The sequence below is a fragment of the Cyprinodon tularosa genome, unplaced genomic scaffold (genome assembly GCF_016077235.1).
Source record: "Cyprinodon tularosa strain WSP-4 unplaced genomic scaffold, ASM1607723v1 ctg621, whole genome shotgun sequence".
Taxonomy (NCBI): Eukaryota; Metazoa; Chordata; class Actinopteri; order Cyprinodontiformes; family Cyprinodontidae; genus Cyprinodon; species Cyprinodon tularosa.
The window spans coordinates 259220-277953 of record NW_024039365.1 but is presented as its reverse complement, the minus strand read 5'-3'; the positions used below and the strand labels follow the sequence as shown (position 1 = coordinate 277953).

At 36.2% G+C, this 18734-nt stretch overlaps 1 protein-coding gene across 1 annotated transcript in view; it reads left to right on the top strand.

Annotated features, from left to right (window-relative positions):
* pparg (peroxisome proliferator-activated receptor gamma) overlaps positions 1-12644 on the top strand; it is a 58761-nt gene extending 46117 nt beyond the window's left edge. The window contains exons 5-9 of the mRNA XM_038307855.1: positions 2670-2869; positions 6023-6140; positions 7994-8187; positions 8940-9183; positions 11265-12644. Of these exons, the coding sequence (XP_038163783.1) occupies positions 2670-2869; positions 6023-6140; positions 7994-8187; positions 8940-9183; positions 11265-11512 (1004 nt within the window). The 3' untranslated portion in view covers positions 11513-12644. The remainder of the gene's footprint in view (positions 1-2669; positions 2870-6022; positions 6141-7993; positions 8188-8939; positions 9184-11264) is intronic.
* The last annotated feature ends 6090 nt before the right edge of the window (positions 12645-18734 follow it).

Sequence of the window (18734 nt, the reverse complement as noted above, 5' to 3'; positions counted from 1 at the left end):
TCTAGCTTGCTACTCCCCGGTCTCTAGGCTTTTGTGCTGCATTTGCAGCACCATGGAAGCAATAAGGGAAGCATTGAGTGGAGGCCGATACACCGCTGGCTCTAAGAAGAAAGAGATGGAGAAACAAGGAAAACAATCATGCAAACATACATTTTTGAGCTCATTTCTATTTACTAAGTGATATATATTTATAATTCGATTGATTGATTGTTTGTTTATTGAGACATGCCCAATGTGAACAAATGAACAACTTTAACTTCAAGTGTTGCAGATGCTGATGAACTGTCAGCTCTATCCGAATAAGAATAGCTCTTAAAAAAAGACAAAATCATCTAAAAGTTTAAAATAGTTGGAAAGGGATTTTATTGATGTGGAGAAAAAATAAACTTTACTAAAATCCCAATATGCTTAACAAAATAAATATTACAAATGATTAAAGGCTAATAAACAGTAACAATTAAAAAGGAAGAAAACTTCTCAAATCAGTGTGAACGATTAATCCCTGTTAATTAAGCGCTTCTTGGGGCAATATGTTTATTTTGGTTTGATAAGCTAAGGGCTCGAGTTGCAGTTTGTGGCTTTAATACTTTTCAATAACTCAGGACCCTGACCTTTGACCCTAAATGTTCCTGACATTTAAAGGTGGGATTCTAAAATAGATTTTATTTCTGTAAGAATGTTAAATCACCATCTGTCCTGTAAAAAGAAGGGACTATACTTACAGATTCTGGCTCCAAATCAACTAAAATATTAATTGTAGCAAATATAAAATGAAGCATTGATGATAAAACAGCCCTACATTTTTTCTTAAACATTGTTTCCTCCCACAAACATTAGCATGTTTCTATGCCTCCTTATACGCTTATATCTTCCTCATGTTACTTAACAAGTTTACAGCCACAGCTTTGAAAACTACAGTGTGGGTGTTTTATCAATGATTGACATCTCAGAGCCCAGAGTTTCAACTGGTTTCTCCAACATGCTGTGTCATTGCAGCAGGCTTGTTGCCCAGAGAGAGGTAGGTCCACTTTGGTTTTGTGTTGATTTGCCCAAGGTGTGCATCAACCACACACTCTATATTTCACAATCGCATAAAGCGGCAGCTAAAGAATGGTGGATGTCTGAATGGAGGCGAGGGATAACTAATGATTTCCACCTTTATTGAAACGTCTCGTCTTTGTCACGCCATAGCATTAGATTTCACCTCATGATTAGATTTGGGGAAGAATAAAAGCTTATTTTAAACTGAAAAAAAAACCCTCAATGCATCATGTGACATGAATTGATTGAAAATATCTATATTTGATTTGAATACATAAAAATAATTTCACCTCCCATCCAAACAACAAAAGTAGAAAACGAGACAATTCATTGTTTTATTATTACGGTAGTATTTTTGGTAGTAGTATTATAGTATTAAATGTCTGTGTTTTTGAAACATAAATAGCATGTCATCCTAACAAACCCACCATGATACTGAATTTAGATTTTTGTATATTATTAAATACAAGAGCTCTCATGTTGTTAATGAAAATCCGTCTGGCCTCCTTTTCTTCAGTTTGCATAGTTTTAAATGTCGGCTGTAATGTCCTTTACAGCAGTAGAAGGAAAAATGAGGGGGAAAGAGATTAGATAAGTTTAGGTATTTCAGTGAGCTGTGTAAATGTAATTAGGAATGCATTATCAAGGTGCAGAAGTTGTTGGAATGCATTACAAGACACACCTCATAAATGCTCAACAGGACCATATATCATGTAATATCTTCTGATTTATCCTTTCTCTGATATCGACAAGGAGACTTAATCATTGAAGGATTTAACTCACATCACTGCTAAGTCCTGTCTGGGTGCAGCCAATTTAGTTAGAAATATTATTTCTTATTTTATAAAATTTTCTTTTTCTTCCTGTTTACTTGAAGTTGTTTTACTTTGTGAACTGTTGTGTTACAACAGCACACATCAAACCATTAATGCAAACCTGAGTATTAATACGTTCAAGTTTCTGTGCAATTTGAATTTAGGCTTAATATAGGTTTAGCTGTAATCAAATAAAAAGGGAAGTTAAAGTAAAGTTTATGGATTTTCTTATTGCTTAAATCCAACAAATACAATTCCTGCAGAGTTGTTTTTTTTATGTAGCCTTTATAAATGCAAAGTTTAAATGACGCGGATGTAATGTACCTCAATGGGTTAATAAAGGATCTATTTCTCTATTTATTAGCAATTCTATTAATTCTAATCAGATTTAATTTTAATGCATTTTTAATGTGTGTATTTTTGGTGACAAATAAATGATAATTTTTGGTTAAGCTTTGGGTGAAGCTTTTAAATCAAGTCAAAATATTTATAAGCAAAAAAAGGCTTTTTTTTTTTTTTTTTTAACTCTGAGTCATTAGAATTTGGGTTTAAGCCTGAAAGCCCTAATGCTGACAGAACATGACAGACAGTAATGCAGTAGCTCAAGATGTCGAGTGCTCCTTTCTAGCCAATCTATCATTCCAGCGCCGCATTGCTCTTCACTTTTTTGCTTCTCAACTCAATGTACTGCAATGTAGTTTCTTTAGAACTCATTTCCCTCTATCTTTATTCCCCTTTTTAAATGGTCTACACTATGTATTGCATAATTGGTGTGTAGTTGGTCTAAAATACATTTCTATCTCGTTTTACCAGCTATTCGTTTTGGCCGAATGCCCCAAGCAGAGAAGGAGAAACTGCTGGCTGAGTTCTCGTCTGACATAGAACACATGCACCCAGAAGCTGCAGATCTAAGGGCTCTGGCCCGGCATCTGTACGAGGCCTATCTGAAGTATTTTCCCCTTACCAAGGCCAAGGCCAGGGCAATCCTCTCTGGAAAGACTGGAGAGAAAGTGGTAAGAATTGCTGGAAGATTTCCTCCCTACTTTTTCTCTCAGTAAAATCAGTGACTTTTTGATGGAACTGCCAGTTAGTCAGCTTTATAGGACATGTAAGACAGAGAAAATGGTGAAAAAAGAATAGTTGACCTGCAAGTGAACTATATGTTCTCCTAACTTTTAAGTTTTTGACTTTCTTTGATTTATTCTAAAATAACCACATTCCTGTTCGGTGCTAATGTGAACTGTTGGGCCAGTCCTCTGTCAAGATTACGCTCTCATCTGGGAAATGCGAGCCACAGTGGAAATAAAAAATAAAGAGCATTTTAAAACTTTAAGTAAAAAGGATTTTGAACTTTACAAGTGGACTAGTTAATATATTTACTAGAGCTGTTGTCATGCCACAGCTCTTAGTTTAGTTAAATTCAAACTTCTGAGATTTAAACGCTGCTTGAGCTGAAAAAAAGTTGATAAACTGGTTTCTATTTGCTCTGGCTGTTCAAAAATCTCTCAGATTACACTGGAAAGGTGGGGAAACAAGGAGGCTGTTTTACAGTCTGCAGAATGGTGCTGACTGTAATGCTAAACGACCAGAGTTATTACGACATCTAAAAAATTGCACTTGAAACATTGAAGATATTTAATGGCAATAAAAAAAAAATCACAATCTAGTTTGTTTTTTTTTATTGTTTTCATTAAAGGCTTTTAAATCTAACAGTGAACAGACTCCTCCACAGCTTAGCTTGAGAATTATATGTTGTATTGTCTTCTTATGTGTTTTTACAGAAATTTCAGACAGACAGTTAAAAGCTGCTAGTTCAAACAGATCACCATTTAAGCTGAGAAAGATTATTATACAGTAAACATATCTAATCTTTTAAATTTCCAATGAAACCCTTAAATTCCCTGTGGATTGCACAACATCTGTTTATATTTGAACCTTTATTTTTTCTATATCTTCAAAACCAGGCTGTTTAACTCTTAGGTCATTCAACCATGAATCTTTGAAGTTTTTGATTAGTATTTAAAGATCTGTTGGCTGGTGGGTTTAGTTACCATGTGCAACTAAAAGTACAAAGTGATGTTTATTTGCCATTTCATATATATACTACCTTATAACATTTTTACTCAACATATAAACTAAAATGATTTTTAGAGCTTTTAGTTTAGATGTCCAGTGGATTTTAAAGCAGATGTTACCACGTTATGAATAAACCAAAGCAAATCTGAATCTGTTTTTTATATATATATAGAAAAATAGAGCAGTTTAAAACCATATAATTAAGACTGAAGCAATTCTTTATGCTTGTTTTTGCCATTTGTAGCTTCTGCAGTTTATTTTTCTATTGATAAAGTTTGATAACCTCAAGGTTGCTTTGTATTTCTTTGTTCGGCTTGTTATGACTGTTCGCCACAACAATAGCCACCATATGACACTGAATCAGCATTTTGTTTATGGCACTCCTTGCTCATTTACGAAATGATTACGTACCTCCTAGAATAAAGGAGGATTTTTTTCCTTTAGTGGAATATTAACATTTTCTAATCTCCAAGGCCAAGATATGGGTTTTATTGCAGTTACGAAGCTAATAGGTTTTATTATTTTTATAGAAACCCTTAAAAGTAGATAGTAGAGTGGCTGGCGGAACATTTTTCTGATAATATTATGATGGTGGCTAAGGATGGCTTATGTCCTATAACCAGATGATTGCACATTTAGTTAAATCCCTTCCACCAAAACAAATATTATATTTATCTAAATAACAAAAACTATTACGGTTAACTACTAACGCAGAAATATAGTTGTTCTATTAAGTCTATTAAGAATATAGTTAAAAGTCGTAAGACAAGAAAAAAAAATCTAATTTTCTTATGTGAACATGTTTTAAAATAAAACTAAAATTAGCTGAGAATTCAGTGAAAAGTCAAGGAGTGTCTGAAAAACACTCAACTTTGGCGTCAGTGTAAAATGCAATGTCCACACAAGACAAACATTTTGAAGGAAAGTATCCAGTTTGAATGACAGTTTGTTGAATGAGGAGGAGGAGTTCTTGAGATGCGATGTGTGTCAGTATTTTGGAGACTTAAATCTTTCATTCAGAAACAGCTCTGACATAATTCATGGAAATCAATAGTGAATTAGAAAATTTTAAAATTTTTTACTTAACCAGTCCTTTTCTTTCCTATAAATGAAGTTGCACTATGCTGCGGTTGAAAATTTGTCAGAATCAGACATAAGAAACACCTCGATTTTTCCAGGAATTATTGAACACTGCTTCATATCAGTTGCATCTTTCCTTCGGTCGCACTAATTCAACAGCTGGGGCATCTGTCTCATTGAAATTGAAAAGACCAAAGTTTTTAGCCAAATTCAAGAGGTGCATTCAGAATGAACACATTTCTGGCTAAGACAGATCAGATAATTGCTCCATGTTAACTTTTAAGGCCAGCTTCCAGTTGTTTCGTAACCCTGATGGAAATGTTGTTCCCAGCAGACCCTTTTCAGTGGTTGAGAAATTGACCCTTTTTCTGGAACATTTTTAATAAATCTCTTCCCATTTTTCTGCATAGCTGGATGTTTTGGGGAAAGTCAGAGTGGTCAGTCAGTCCTTTTTCTGCATTCCCAAGGCAGCTACATTATGCTTTCTTTTACAACCATTTGTCTGTCAGTCTGCGCTCTCCCGATCTCCCCATCAAAGAAAAAAAGAGTCATTAAAGTCGTTTAAAGCTGTTGGGATTGATTGTTTAATTTTTTTGACAGTTTTACATTTTCCGGCTTTCTGTCCCCATTGTCAGAATGGGACACTATCCTGAGCCAGAAACATTCAAGTGTCTGGATTATACTGTTTATCTTCCTGTCACTGCATGTCTTTGGTAAAATGTTTTGTTTAAGTCCACATCAGGTGGGAGAAAAGATGTTTCCTTGCTGTAATTTTTTTAACAAATATTTAGTAATAGGGATTAAGCAAAGATTTACCATTTCTGCATCATATTAGAGCTTTTCATTAAAGCCTGAGGAATGAACTATAACCAAAGTAACCTATTAGAATTGATTCAGTTTTATCAGCAGAAAGTCATTGAGAATTTTTTTTAATCTGTTTTTCCATTTGTTTTGGCTTTATAATTTCCTGCCAACACTTTCCTAATTGCAAAAATCTTTTCCTTCTACAGCCTTTTATTATTCATGATATGAAGTCTTTAATAGAAGGGGAGCAATTTATCAACTGTAAGCAAATACCAGTGTTGGAGCACCAGAAGCAGATGTCAGCCGTTGCAGTTGGACACGGAGGTTAGTAGAGCCAAGAAATTATGAAAAAAAAAGAAGGATTAATTGAAGGCCCTATGGGTTAAAATGCTGTTTGAATGAAACACAACAAAGCCTAATTTCTTAACCACATGCGCTTTCTGCATGCAACAAGTCACATATTAGTTTAATTATTTTGATTTAATTTTAACAAGCTTGTTCATATTTATATTTAACTACTCAAGGCACAAATAATTACTTCTCTGATTCACAGCTATGAATAGGAGTAGAAACCTAGAGCATATTTTTTTTTACATTGATGAGAAGCTAGGCCAGAGAACCAGAGGAAGACTTATCTTTATAAACTTAAAAAGAAATTTTAAATGATGTATATTTGCCTATATTTGTTTCTAATGCATAGAAAAGGATTTCAGCCATAAAACTGCAGTTAACTGTAATTGTTTATATCCCTGGAGAATATACATTTAAATATATTGTTATTTTCATCCCCAAAGTTTGTTTCTGAAAAGCAATAAGAAAAGCTATCACTTTATTCTCCACAGATCAGGTTTAAGTAATGCTGCACAGCAAAAACAATCTAGAAATAAGTAAAACATTCTTAAATTAACTGTATTTACCCTAAATTAGCAGGTAAATAAGACAATTTGCTAATGGAATAAGTACCTTTGCTCTTAAGATAATTAGATAATATGAACTAGAAATAAGACGATGCATTTTTTTTATCATTATTTTAAATGTAAATTGTCTTGGTCCATTGGGAAAGTGTCGAATTTACATCCACAGTTCAAGAAAAAAAACAACACCTAATTTAAGAAAAAATGACTTATTTAGATTTCAATATTTTGCAGTGTGCCCTTTTGGCTGTTCCTATATTTAGGAGTCGCCACAGCGAGTCATTCAGACTTGCTCAAAGACTTGTCAGATTTTTACACCAGATACCCTTCCTGATGCAACCAAGATAAAAACCTCGGCTCCGGGAATTACAGTCCAAGACTTAACGTGTTTAGCCCAAAATACACAACTGAAATTAAGGTTTTCACCTCATTTAAGGAAAATCTGGTCAATTTAATTGACCAGATGCTGATGTCCATTGTAGGACTATTCCTGCATATGACAGAGCCTTTGGTCATAACATTTTAACCATGAATCATTGTTTCTTGAGCATTTTTCTTAATGTACAGAGGTTTAAAAAGTGACCACCAATTTTATAACCTCTGTTAGGCACAGAAATTGTGAGGATAGATGAGCAAGAACATATCTGTGTCCTGGAGCATTTTTCAGAAAGCGTCTGCCATGGTTGATAGACCTTTAAATTATATTTCATAAAAAAAAAAGTATTTATGAAAACCAAAAGCAACATTAAAGTTTTCTCCGTTAAAGGAACTAGAAAATAAGTTCATTAACCTAGTTTTATAGAAGGTGAAAAAGTGGATGTTGCCCTTAAAAGTTTAAACCACTTTACTATGGGGACAGACCAAATATGGCCTGTAAAAATAATATAATTTTTCTGTCAAAAGAATCAGATTTTTTCAGATTGAAATGTTATTAACCATTAGGATAGCAGGAGCAGTGGTGGTAGAGTGATTATTCACGGGGCAAGAATACGTCAGGATACGGCGGCCTCAGTGCTCATTGCAGCAGTCTCGAGTTTGATTCCTGGCCCGCCAACCTTTGACCATCTTTCCCCTCTCCCCCAACCTAATTTCCTGCCAGCTCACTTTCAAATAAATACCATCAATGCAAAAAGGATAAACTAGCCTGAGCAGTTTTCAGTGAACTGCCTACCATTTTATATGTGAGACGAAGCCTGCTATTTTATAAACTTCACTCTTCAGTTATAGAGGTGTTATATGCAGCTCTTTTCTGATTTCTAAAAGTTTCAGGAATCCCAGCAGCCCACTCAGGGTCAGACTTTGGATCTTTGGGGAGCGGGATCGGTGGGATGACACCCGACGGCGTGGAGCTACGTTTGTTCAAGAGCTATCAGTCACGTTCAGCAGAAGCTGTGAGAGAAGTCACAGAGTTTGCCAAGAGCATCCCAGGATTCATCGACCTGGATCTCAATGATCAAGTGAGAAAAATCCTTTGCAGCCACGCATCAGTCAAAAAAAAAAAAACAAATCCTCACAGATTAGGGTAGCATAGGGCACTTAGGAAATGCATTATTAAGATTTTCTCACTCTCCTTTCAGCAAAATGCAGATTAAGATAATGAGATTTGTCCATATAATAGCTTTGGTCTTATGTCATATTATTAAAATCTCCTATAGCTAAAGTTTAGTCTAACCTTAAAAACACCATTTTCCAATGCGAGGATGAATTGAACAGCAGTTACCACTGTAGGATAATTTGTAACATGACTTAGCAAACAGATATACTGTAAAATAAATGTTTTGTTCAATTAATTTATTAAAACAAAGGAAGTAAATGAAGGAGTCATTTTCTTTATTAAATGTAAGCAATTTAATGATTAATATTAATAAAAAAATTGGAATTGTATCAATATAAATATAATGAGTCTCAAAATGGATCTGTCTGTAGTCAATAAGTGCATTTATATTACATGAGACAGATTTACTATTGAACAAGATTTCTAAACTACGCCTCATTCTGCTTAATCAGAGGTTGGCTGAAACATATGTTGGATATGCATTTCTGGCAAATATGCTGAAGATCTCAAAAAAAAAAAAAAAAGTATATATTTATATTTGAAATTTAACAAGCAGTTAATAAGTTCTGCGGCTTAGCAATGTGTTGGATAAGTCACATTATTATGGACCCATGCTTAAATCTTTCCTTTCTAACCAGTGGATATTTTGTTCAGGTAACGTTGCTGAAGTATGGAGTGATTGAAGTATTGATCATCATGATGTCGCCTCTGATGAACAAGGACGGCACCCTGATCTCCTACGGACAAATTTTTATGACACGGGAGTTCTTCAAGAGCCTCAGGAAACCTTTCTGTCAAATGATGGAGCCAAAGTTTGAGTTTGGAGTCAAGTTCAACACGCTGGAGCTTGACGACAGTGACATGGCACTGTTTCTAGCTGTTATCATTCTCAGTGGGGGTGAGTGTTCACGTTTTATCAAGGTGTTTCATTGATTTCATTGGCGGATTTTTTTTTATGAAAAGACGATCTGACTTTATAACATTATGTTTCTCTTTTACGTTTTCAATTTTGTTGACTTTTTCGTGGGTTGGATTATTCTTATGTGAAGCCCAGAAATAGTAGGACACTTTTAGACTTGCTGATCCCAGAACAAAGCAATAAGTCACACTACAGCCTTTTAAACGACTAAAGCCTTCACTTTTACACCCCCGTCCAGAGTAAAACACACCACTTCCTGTGCGTACAATACGTTTTAAAAACATTACAATATATCTGTTATCTCTTTTCAATTTTTCTTTTTAATGTTAAAGAGTTATCCAGTGTGTGACTAAGGTGTCTCCTGTCCACAACTTATCAGCCCTCTGTGATATACACGCTATCACCAGGCAGCCTTAACTGATTTATTAAGGTACTAACTGGTTGAAGATAAAGGGATCTTTTTCAATGAGAACAAAAAAAAAGTGCATCAAAAGATACCAGAATCAATAACTGCAAAGGTTGCATTTGTGATGGGTGAGAAAAGACATGAGAGGTGAGGTTTCACAGACGACCACATAAGCCCCGCTTGTGCACGTTTCTACACCAACTGGGAACATTTATAGTAAAAGGAAAAGTACAGGTGGGAAGAGGCGTCAAACGTTTGGTCTTCTATCCTCACACTCATAAGTTCAGTTTCTTAGAAGTAAACATCATGAATTCAAAGCATGACTTTGGAGTAACGAGTCAGCCCCTTACTATGGAACAGAGCCCTATGCCCAGTTCTACTGGTTATTAGCGTAGATCTGCAGGATAAAAATCTGACTTTTGGACATTATTAAGATTAGAATTCAGCAAGGAGCTAAATTATTAACTCAAATGACTGATTATAGTTTGATAACCTTTTTGAAATACGATAATTAGGTCTAGGTAATAAGCCAAAGTTGATTTCAGCTACACTAGTATTTTTATTAGGTTTAAAATACTTGACTAACATATTCATACCACTTGAAACTTTTAACTATTTATCAGTTTTTAATACAGCCTATTTGGATTTTACATTGGATTTTATTACAGGGAATAAGAGTCTTGGTTTTCCAAAGAAGCTTCCACTGCACCTACATTGGTTTTCGGTTGTTGTTTACCTCCTTTCAAGTTTCAGTTTTCTCAGACTTTTTAAAACCAGTCTCAGGTATTCTGCAACCTCTTCAAGGCAGCTGTTGATTTAGCTTGATTCCTCTTTCTTTCTACTCTGACCTACTTTCCTACCCGTGATGAATAAAAACATCCCCACAGCATAATGTTGCCACCACTTTGTCTCACCAAGAAGATGTTTTTTTTTTTTTTTTGCATTGTTTTGCAGATAGGACTAAAAGTCCAGTTTGAGTCCTTTCTGCTTCTTTGTGTTTGTTGTTTATCCTACATGGTTGTGGGAAACTGCAAACATGAATTTCTATGGCCTTGTTGGCTTTCTTCTTGAAACCCATCCCTTAAGAATGTATTCTGCAGCACAAAACTCGTGGTTACCCTTTAAAGTGATTCCCCCTCAAAAGCGATGGGTTAGATCCTCCAAAATTTCTCGACTTCTTCTTTAAATAATGCTTTCCTTTCCTGCCTTCCTATGGATGGTCATTCTGCATGCTCATTACCTTAGCAGAGTTCTGCGCCATGGGACATCTTGGGGTATTAGTTTATTATTTGCTTTAAACTTCTCCATATTATTGCGGGCCGTGTTTTTTTTTTTTTTCCTTATTTACTAATTTGGTCTAACGAACCTTGGCCTACATAGAATAACTGTATTTATATTGAATGCCTTACAAGGAGACTATTAATTTGATTAATGGAAGTTTTATGGTCCTTGGAGAAGATATAATAGAGAAGCAAGCCTACATTTTTTATTTTTTACTATGGAGCATTTATTGTACTTGATGTCTTATTTTGTAACTTGACATAATAGGGTTGAAGGTGTACAAATACTTTGCAGAAAGAGTTTTAATAGGGTCAGAAATATCATGGTCACTAATTTATGCCTTCTCTCTCTTCTCTCTCTGCAAACCATTCAGATCGGCCTGGCCTGCTGAACGTGAAACCCATCGAGCAGCTTCAGGAGACAGTGCTTCATTCGTTAGAGCTCCAACTGAAGCTCAACCATCCAGACTCCCTGCAGCTGTTCGCCAAGCTGCTCCAGAAGATGACGGACCTCCGCCAGATTGTCACCGACCATGTGCACCTCATCGAGCTGCTAAAGAAGACAGAGGTGGACATGCTCCTGCACCCTCTGCTACAGGAGATAATCAAGGACTTGTATTAGGGTTCAAAAGGAAAAGAGGGCAAACATGGAATTGTGAAGAAAAACAGAAGGATCAAAGATGGCTGAATAATGAATTGAAATGAGTCAATTAACCAGAAGATGGAGAGGAACAGGAAAATCAAGAGAAGACAAAAAGTTTTAGATCTGTTTCTGGACAGTCAATGTGTGATTAATTTGTGATGCAGTCATTTAGCTACCACAGAGCCTGAACAGTTTATCATGAGCTGTCTGCCAACTTCAGGACGAAACTACCACCTATTGCAGAAGAGTGTTGATGACTAACAGAAAGAGATGGGAAACTGACGGTTGATGAGGTTAATGCAAAAATTCTGAATGCTTCATCACACCTAAAGATTCACGTGCCTTAAAGGGAAAGGTTTTTCCGAGCCTCTTCTAAAGCAGCGTTCTTGTGCAACTTATTTTTTCACAACCATCCGCCGGCACTAGCAGTAGTGCGCAAACGCATCAATACCTCTGTGAACACGCACAAATGCATGAATGCTCATGCGCGCAAAAACTATGCAGTCGTTTTCTGTTTTGGCATCAGGGGGAAGGTGCTATCTCGTTTTAATCAGCTGTATCCAAAAACAGAAATCAGATTAGTGTCTGTAACTTATTCTGGTCCTGCTCACTGCTTAGAAACTGTGAGAAAGTAAGTGTGAGCTAACAGAGGGCACAGAGCAGTGGTGATGTTAGCTCTAGAATAGGCCTTAATGAGCTAATGTCAAGCTTTTCTTTTTTAAAGATTCAATGTTTTTAAACATATTGTACATACTTAATGTATGATATATATAATCCCTCATGCCGTTTCCATTTGTATTAAATTGTTGAACCAAACTTGCTTTTGAGCCTTTAGATTCAGCAGATTGGTTGAGCTCTAATTTTTCAATGTGAAATTATTTTCTATCAGTAAATCCATTCCTTTTTGCAGACAAAGCGACTGGATGCATATGTACTGAGGAGATAATGAATGAAAAATGACCTGTAAATAAAATATTTTCTAACGTTTTTTATTTGGGGTCTGTTTCTTACTTAAAGGTTTCAAGTGTGCATCAAAAATGTACATCCGAGTACCTGGCTGCAGTTTTAAGTTGAGTGTAATTGAAAATAAAATAAAAAAAACTAGATCACATCAATAATGTATTTTCCTTTTAATTTAGTTGGTTTGATGCTTGAAGGCATCTAAGTGTGCTTCAGAATAGCTTGCTTCCTGTTTTGGGTCGGTTTTGTAATCAGAGATGAACTTCCACCCCCAGCTCACCTCAGCCTCTGGCTTGCTGAGCTTTCCTGCTAGAGAAAAACTTCTCCCACAGCATGATGCTGCCACCACTATGTATGATCACAGGCGTTGTGTTGTTTTCATGCAGTCCAAAATACTCATTTCTAGTCTCATAATAAGGGACTTTCATATTGAAATATTTACTTTTGAATAAAAGACTTTCTATCTTCTTTCTCTTAAACTCGTTTTTTTTTTTACTAAAGGCCTTGTAAGAACTATTTCCAAATATCCTCCCTGCAGTCATCCAAGACAATCAGATGCTTTTACAGTCATGACATCAGTTGTTCTATGTGCTTGTTACTAAATACTCACACACCCCCACTGTTGCAATTGCAACACATGAACTCTGATGAACTATGCCAGAATACCAGAGTCTGTGGATTCGAATTTCATCAGCAGGAAGGGAAGTTGGTTTTCTTTATGGAGGTTGTGTTTTTTGGACGGGTCGCTTCTTCTGGTTAGGGTATATAACCTTTTCATGACATTTTTATAGTTTTTGCAGTTTAAAAAGCTTAGGTATTAGAAGAGGTTAGCAGAGGGATTGCGTGCAAAACAGAGGTTAGGGTAACATTCAAACTCAGGACATTAAACTTTAACCCAGCTAGACACGGGGTCACTTCCATAGATGGCACCGGTTCATTTACACAGAGCTTCCCCGCTGTCTGGTCATGTTGTCATTGCATGATGTTTTTCAAACTCATGCCAGGTGCCTTATGTCAGAGAAGTCAGCCAGGAGGTTCAAATTCAACTAAAAATCCTTCAGTATAGAAAAAACAATCTGATTCTTACCTTTTGTATCATCATGAAAGAACTCTCCACTACAACCCTAAGCTAATGCTGCTTTTTAATGTGTCATGGGCAGTATTAAGTTTTTTTCTTTCTTCCCACAATGAAACTAAATATTTTTAGAAAAGAGAAAAAAAAAATCTATCCATTTGGCAAGTTGACCAGGACAACACTCCATAAATATGTTTATGCTCTATTGGTATGATATTTATTAATTTGATGTAATGTTTTTATGACTTGGTCTCTTACTGCTAAGGATAGAGGTTTTAAGATATATCATCTGAAAACGGACTAAGATACCCTCACCAACCATTTTATTAGGTACACCTGTCCAACAGCTCCTAAATATAAATTCCTAATCAGCCAATTTCATGGTGGCAACATGTATACATGATCAATCTGATCTGTATAGCATCAGGGTGGGGAGAAAGTGGATTTCCGTGACTTTGAGTGGCATGGTTGATGGTGTTAGAAGTGCTGGTCGGAGTTTTTTCAGAAAATGCTGATCTACTTGGATTTTCAACCTTATTAAGAGTTTACAGAGAATAACCAGAAAAAGAGAAAACATCCAATTAACAGCAGGTATGTGGGCGTAGATGCCTTATTGATGCCAGAGGAGAGTGGCCAGACTTGTTTGAGCTGATAGAAAGGCAACGGTAACTCAGATAACCTCTCGATACAACCGAGGTATGCAGAAAAGCCTATCTGAATGCACAACACAACAAACCTTTGGTCGGATGGGCTAAAGCAGCAGCACACTGGGTGCCACTCCTGTCAGCTAAGAACTGGAAACTGAGGCTGCAATTCTCACAGGTTCACCAAAATGGGACAATAGAAGATTAGAAAAATGTTGCCTGGTCTGATGAATCGTGATTTATGGATGCTGGGGTCAGAATTTGGCATCAACAACATAGCATGGATCCATCCTGCATTGTATCAACAGTTCAGGCTGGTGGTGGTGGTGTACTGATGTGGGGGATTTCTTTCTCGCCGCACTTTTGGGCTCTTACTACCAACTGAGCATTGTGCTAACGCCACAGCCAACCTGAGTATTGTTGCTGACTATGTTCATCCCTTTATGACCACAGTGTACTTATCTTCTGATGGCTACTTCCAGCAGGATAACGTGCTATGTGATAAAGCATGAATCATCTCAGACTACTTTCTTGAACATGACAAGGAGTTCACTGTACTCATATGGCCTCCACTGTCACAGATCTCATCCAGTAAAATGCGTTTATGATGTGGGGATATTCACATCACGAACGTGCATGCCAATATGGACCAATCCCTCCAAGGTTTCCGGTGCCTCTTAGAATCTATTACACAAAGGATTAAGGCAAAAGAGGGTCCAACCTGGTACTAGCATAGTGTATGAAATAAAGTGACCTGCGTGTGTACATCCTAACAAGAAAACTGAGAGAGAAAACCAAAAATATACACGTGTTGCCATAACCTTTTTCAAATATCAAATAAAAGTAAATGTAAAGTAACACAAAGACAATTGTAATTCCATCTACAGATGAAAAGAATTCATAGGAATCCTTAAAAAGATTTTTAATGCAGTAAAACAAACAACAGCAAAATGCCATACAAAGATCACTATTTTCCCATTAGCTTACAAACTGTGTTTGTTTTACATAATTTTCCAAAGATACCGTAAAATCCATGATTGTCTCTTTCTGCAAAAGATTTAAAACCTAAAAATGCAAACATGTTGGTTCTTTTAAATGGCAAGTTTTATTTTATGAAGAAGTCATGTAATATTTGACTCTCTAATTCACTCTTATTGATGAGGACAAAATGGCTCTTTGGGTTTTAAAGGTTAAAGGTATAGCTCAAGTTAAGCCCTGCTGACCCTATCTAGTCGAAATCTGTTCTTACATTTAAAAAATAAACAATCATAAGTTGTATGAGGGTTTAGTTAAAGTTCTTACATAGGCCCCAAGTTCATGCCTTCACAGATTGCTATTTATTTCCATAATGCACTTTAGAACGTCCTGCCCTATGTTCTCAGAGAAATTATAGATACACTCACCATGTGATTGAAATAGACTGTTCATGTTGTGACACGAAAATATATAGCAGTGTGCCATTATGATAAGAAACATTATAATCTAAACTATAAGGGGCAAATGTGTCAAATTAAAGTAGCCTGAGACGTAGCCTTGAGGAACTGCCACGTGTGATTTATGATTATGAAAAGAAACAAGGTAGTCCCACAATGCCATTTAAACCACTGTGGCAGAGCAGCAGAGAATCTCTACTAATTTCTGTCTATGAATCAGAAATGTGTATCATCCAGTTACTGTATTAAAGTGCATTTCTTGTCTAAAAGGATACATCTGTTTTGATTCAGATAAAAAGATGCTGATGTAGGGAAGTCAATTTTTCACAAAATATAGATTGTTTTCTTTTTATTAGGGAAGGAACAAGTTAAGTTATAGTATGTTTCTTGGACCTTTCCCTCAGAGAAGAAATAAAAACACTTTGTGTAAAAATGTAATCCAGTATTTTCTTTATTTGAAAAAAAAAAAGATAAAAGAGTAGTACTTTTTTAACCATTCAGGAATACAAATCATTTGATGGCTTTTAATGATAAGAACAAGTTTATCTGTTCAGGATGAGTAATTGAGCTTTCAACAGGGGAAACCCAGTTCATGCGTTGGGAGAAGATCCTGTAGGACGTGAGAAACAGAAGGAAGGAGAAGTTTGGCTCTAAAAATAAGACTTTGTATTGGCACAGGACGGTGGGGGGTTTCTGGCTTGGAGCTGAAGGACCGTCGTGGACGGCTGACGGTGAGGGAAATTAACTGCGTTATTTATTTAATGTCAAGTCAGCATATCCTCACTTTGTTGGACCTGATCTCCGCGTACTGCATGCTGCCAAAATTCCTGCACAGATTCGCCAGTGATATTCAGAAAGCACATTTCTGTTGTTGCCTGACCACACAAAGCCAGGTCCAAAGAAAGCTTTTTTTAAGGAAACTGTTTTAGGCCCCGTCCACACGAAGTCAAAACGAACACGAAACGCTGATATTTTCCAAAACGTTTGCCGTAAAGACGGAGACGTAAAATAAATGTGAGCGTCCACACGAATGCATGAAAACGCTGCAAAATGTATGCCAGGCCTGTAAGTGGCGCTGTGGTGCCAAAGCAAAAATAAGCGAAATGTTGGGCATGCGCACTAATATTTATACATGGTTGCCCTGCGGGTCTATTTTCGTGGTTAAGTCAAATTCAGGTGCTGAACTATGTGGTCGATATTGCTCTGTTCTTCCTGGAGATATTCCAGAAGAAGATTCTGTTGTAAGCCCGACCAGCCCGACAGCAGGGTGAGTAGCATTAGCAGCAACGGCGCCATTGTTGTTGTGATGTGTCGCGCTTGCGTGTTTAGAGGCGACGCTATGACGCATGCGTGTAAAAAAAAAATGCGGTTAGGGTGTAAAGATGGAAACGCGAATACGGCGTTTCAGAATCTTCCCACTCTGAAGGGTGAATAAAAAAATGATCGTTTACAGACCCCCGAAACGCCGGCTTCGTGTGGATGAGAGGCTGGTTTGGTGAAAAATTTGTGCGTTTAGGCCAGGGTTCGTCTTCGTGTGGACGGGGCGAGTCCTTAAGAAAAGTCAGCATCTTAGAGTAATTTCCTGTTTTTTTTGTGTTAGAGAGGAGTTTAACATTTAATATTAGTGTTTTCTTATTTACAGTGAATTTGTGAAGTGATGCATCTGACCTTGTGCCGATGAAAATATCTTTGAGTTTGTTTCAATAAATCTGATGTTTCTGTGTGTTTCTTTATATTTTAGATTCTTCTTGTATTCTTTTTTATGTGTCAAATATCTCATGTTTCATTCAGAAATGGGAATTTTAAAATGTGACAAGATTTCAATCTTTGATCATTTGGTGTCACAGATTAATCTAAACTCATGCTTGAAGCACAGTCTTCCAGCTTATAATGTTTATTTTAGTTTCTTCTTGAAAATAACCTTTAAAGTCTTGCTTTTATTGTGTTCTCCCATTTTATTGCCACAATTGTACATCCTATCAAAAAGAGAATTTTTAAGTATTTAGAAAAAGTCTCTGATATTAGACGAAGCATTGTGTTGGTAACTCTATGGGCCTTTATAATGGGTTTGTCTTGGGCAGTCGACTTCTTTGTGATATTCCTCCAGTTATTTCCTTTTATAAAATCCATATCTTCATCCTTTGGTCTTGACCACTTAATAAGGGGTAATAAGACCTTTTCCTGGGATGCTTGTTTTTTTCTGCATCTGCATTTCTTTTCCTTTTGTCCTTAAAAAAAAATAAGAAAACTCCACCAGGATAATGCTGCCAGCAGCCTGAAAGTAGAAAGTGTGGTCAAATAAGAAATGCAATTCTTTATTTTTCTTTTTGTATAACATATATTACAACTAACATTTCATTGTATTAAATACATTATTTCATGGGTGAAAAGTTTAACGTTAGCTTCTTTAAACTAAAATAAACTTCTCTGTGATAGAAAAAGGTTGTTTGGTCGCCCAAGAATAGTTAAAATAGCTGCTAGTAACTTGCTCTTCTTCTTAGAGCAGGCTCACCTCAATCTGCCTGTTTCTAATGTGAGATACTAGAAAAAATATCTCAGCATTGTAAAATAAATACATAATAAGATATCCTACAAGCTGTTCTATGAACCTACATCCATCCCTACAACCCTCCAGACCACTCAGGTCTTCTGGCTCCAGCCTGCTCTGCATACCTAGAACTAGAACTAAACATGGAGAAGCAGCATTTAGTTCCTATGCTCCACTTATCTGGAACAAACTTCCAGAAAACTGTAAAAGTGCAGAAAGCCTGAGTTCCTTTAAATCAAGACTAAAAAAAAACATTTGTTTAGGATTGCCTTTGACTGTTCTAGTTAAACAGTTCAACTGAAACATCATTAGTTCAACTTTTTAATTTTCTTTAGCCCAACTGTTTTTAATGTTCTTTTTTTCTGTATTTTTTTCCCTACTTGCTTTGATTCTGTTTTATTTCCCTATATTTTAATCATGTGAAGCCTTTTGCATTGTCTTTGTACTGAATTGTGCTTTACAAATAAATTTGTCTTGCCTTGCCTTGCCTTCAATCAATCAGGAATAAAAAGAAAATGCAACAACTTTATTCAGTAGACCA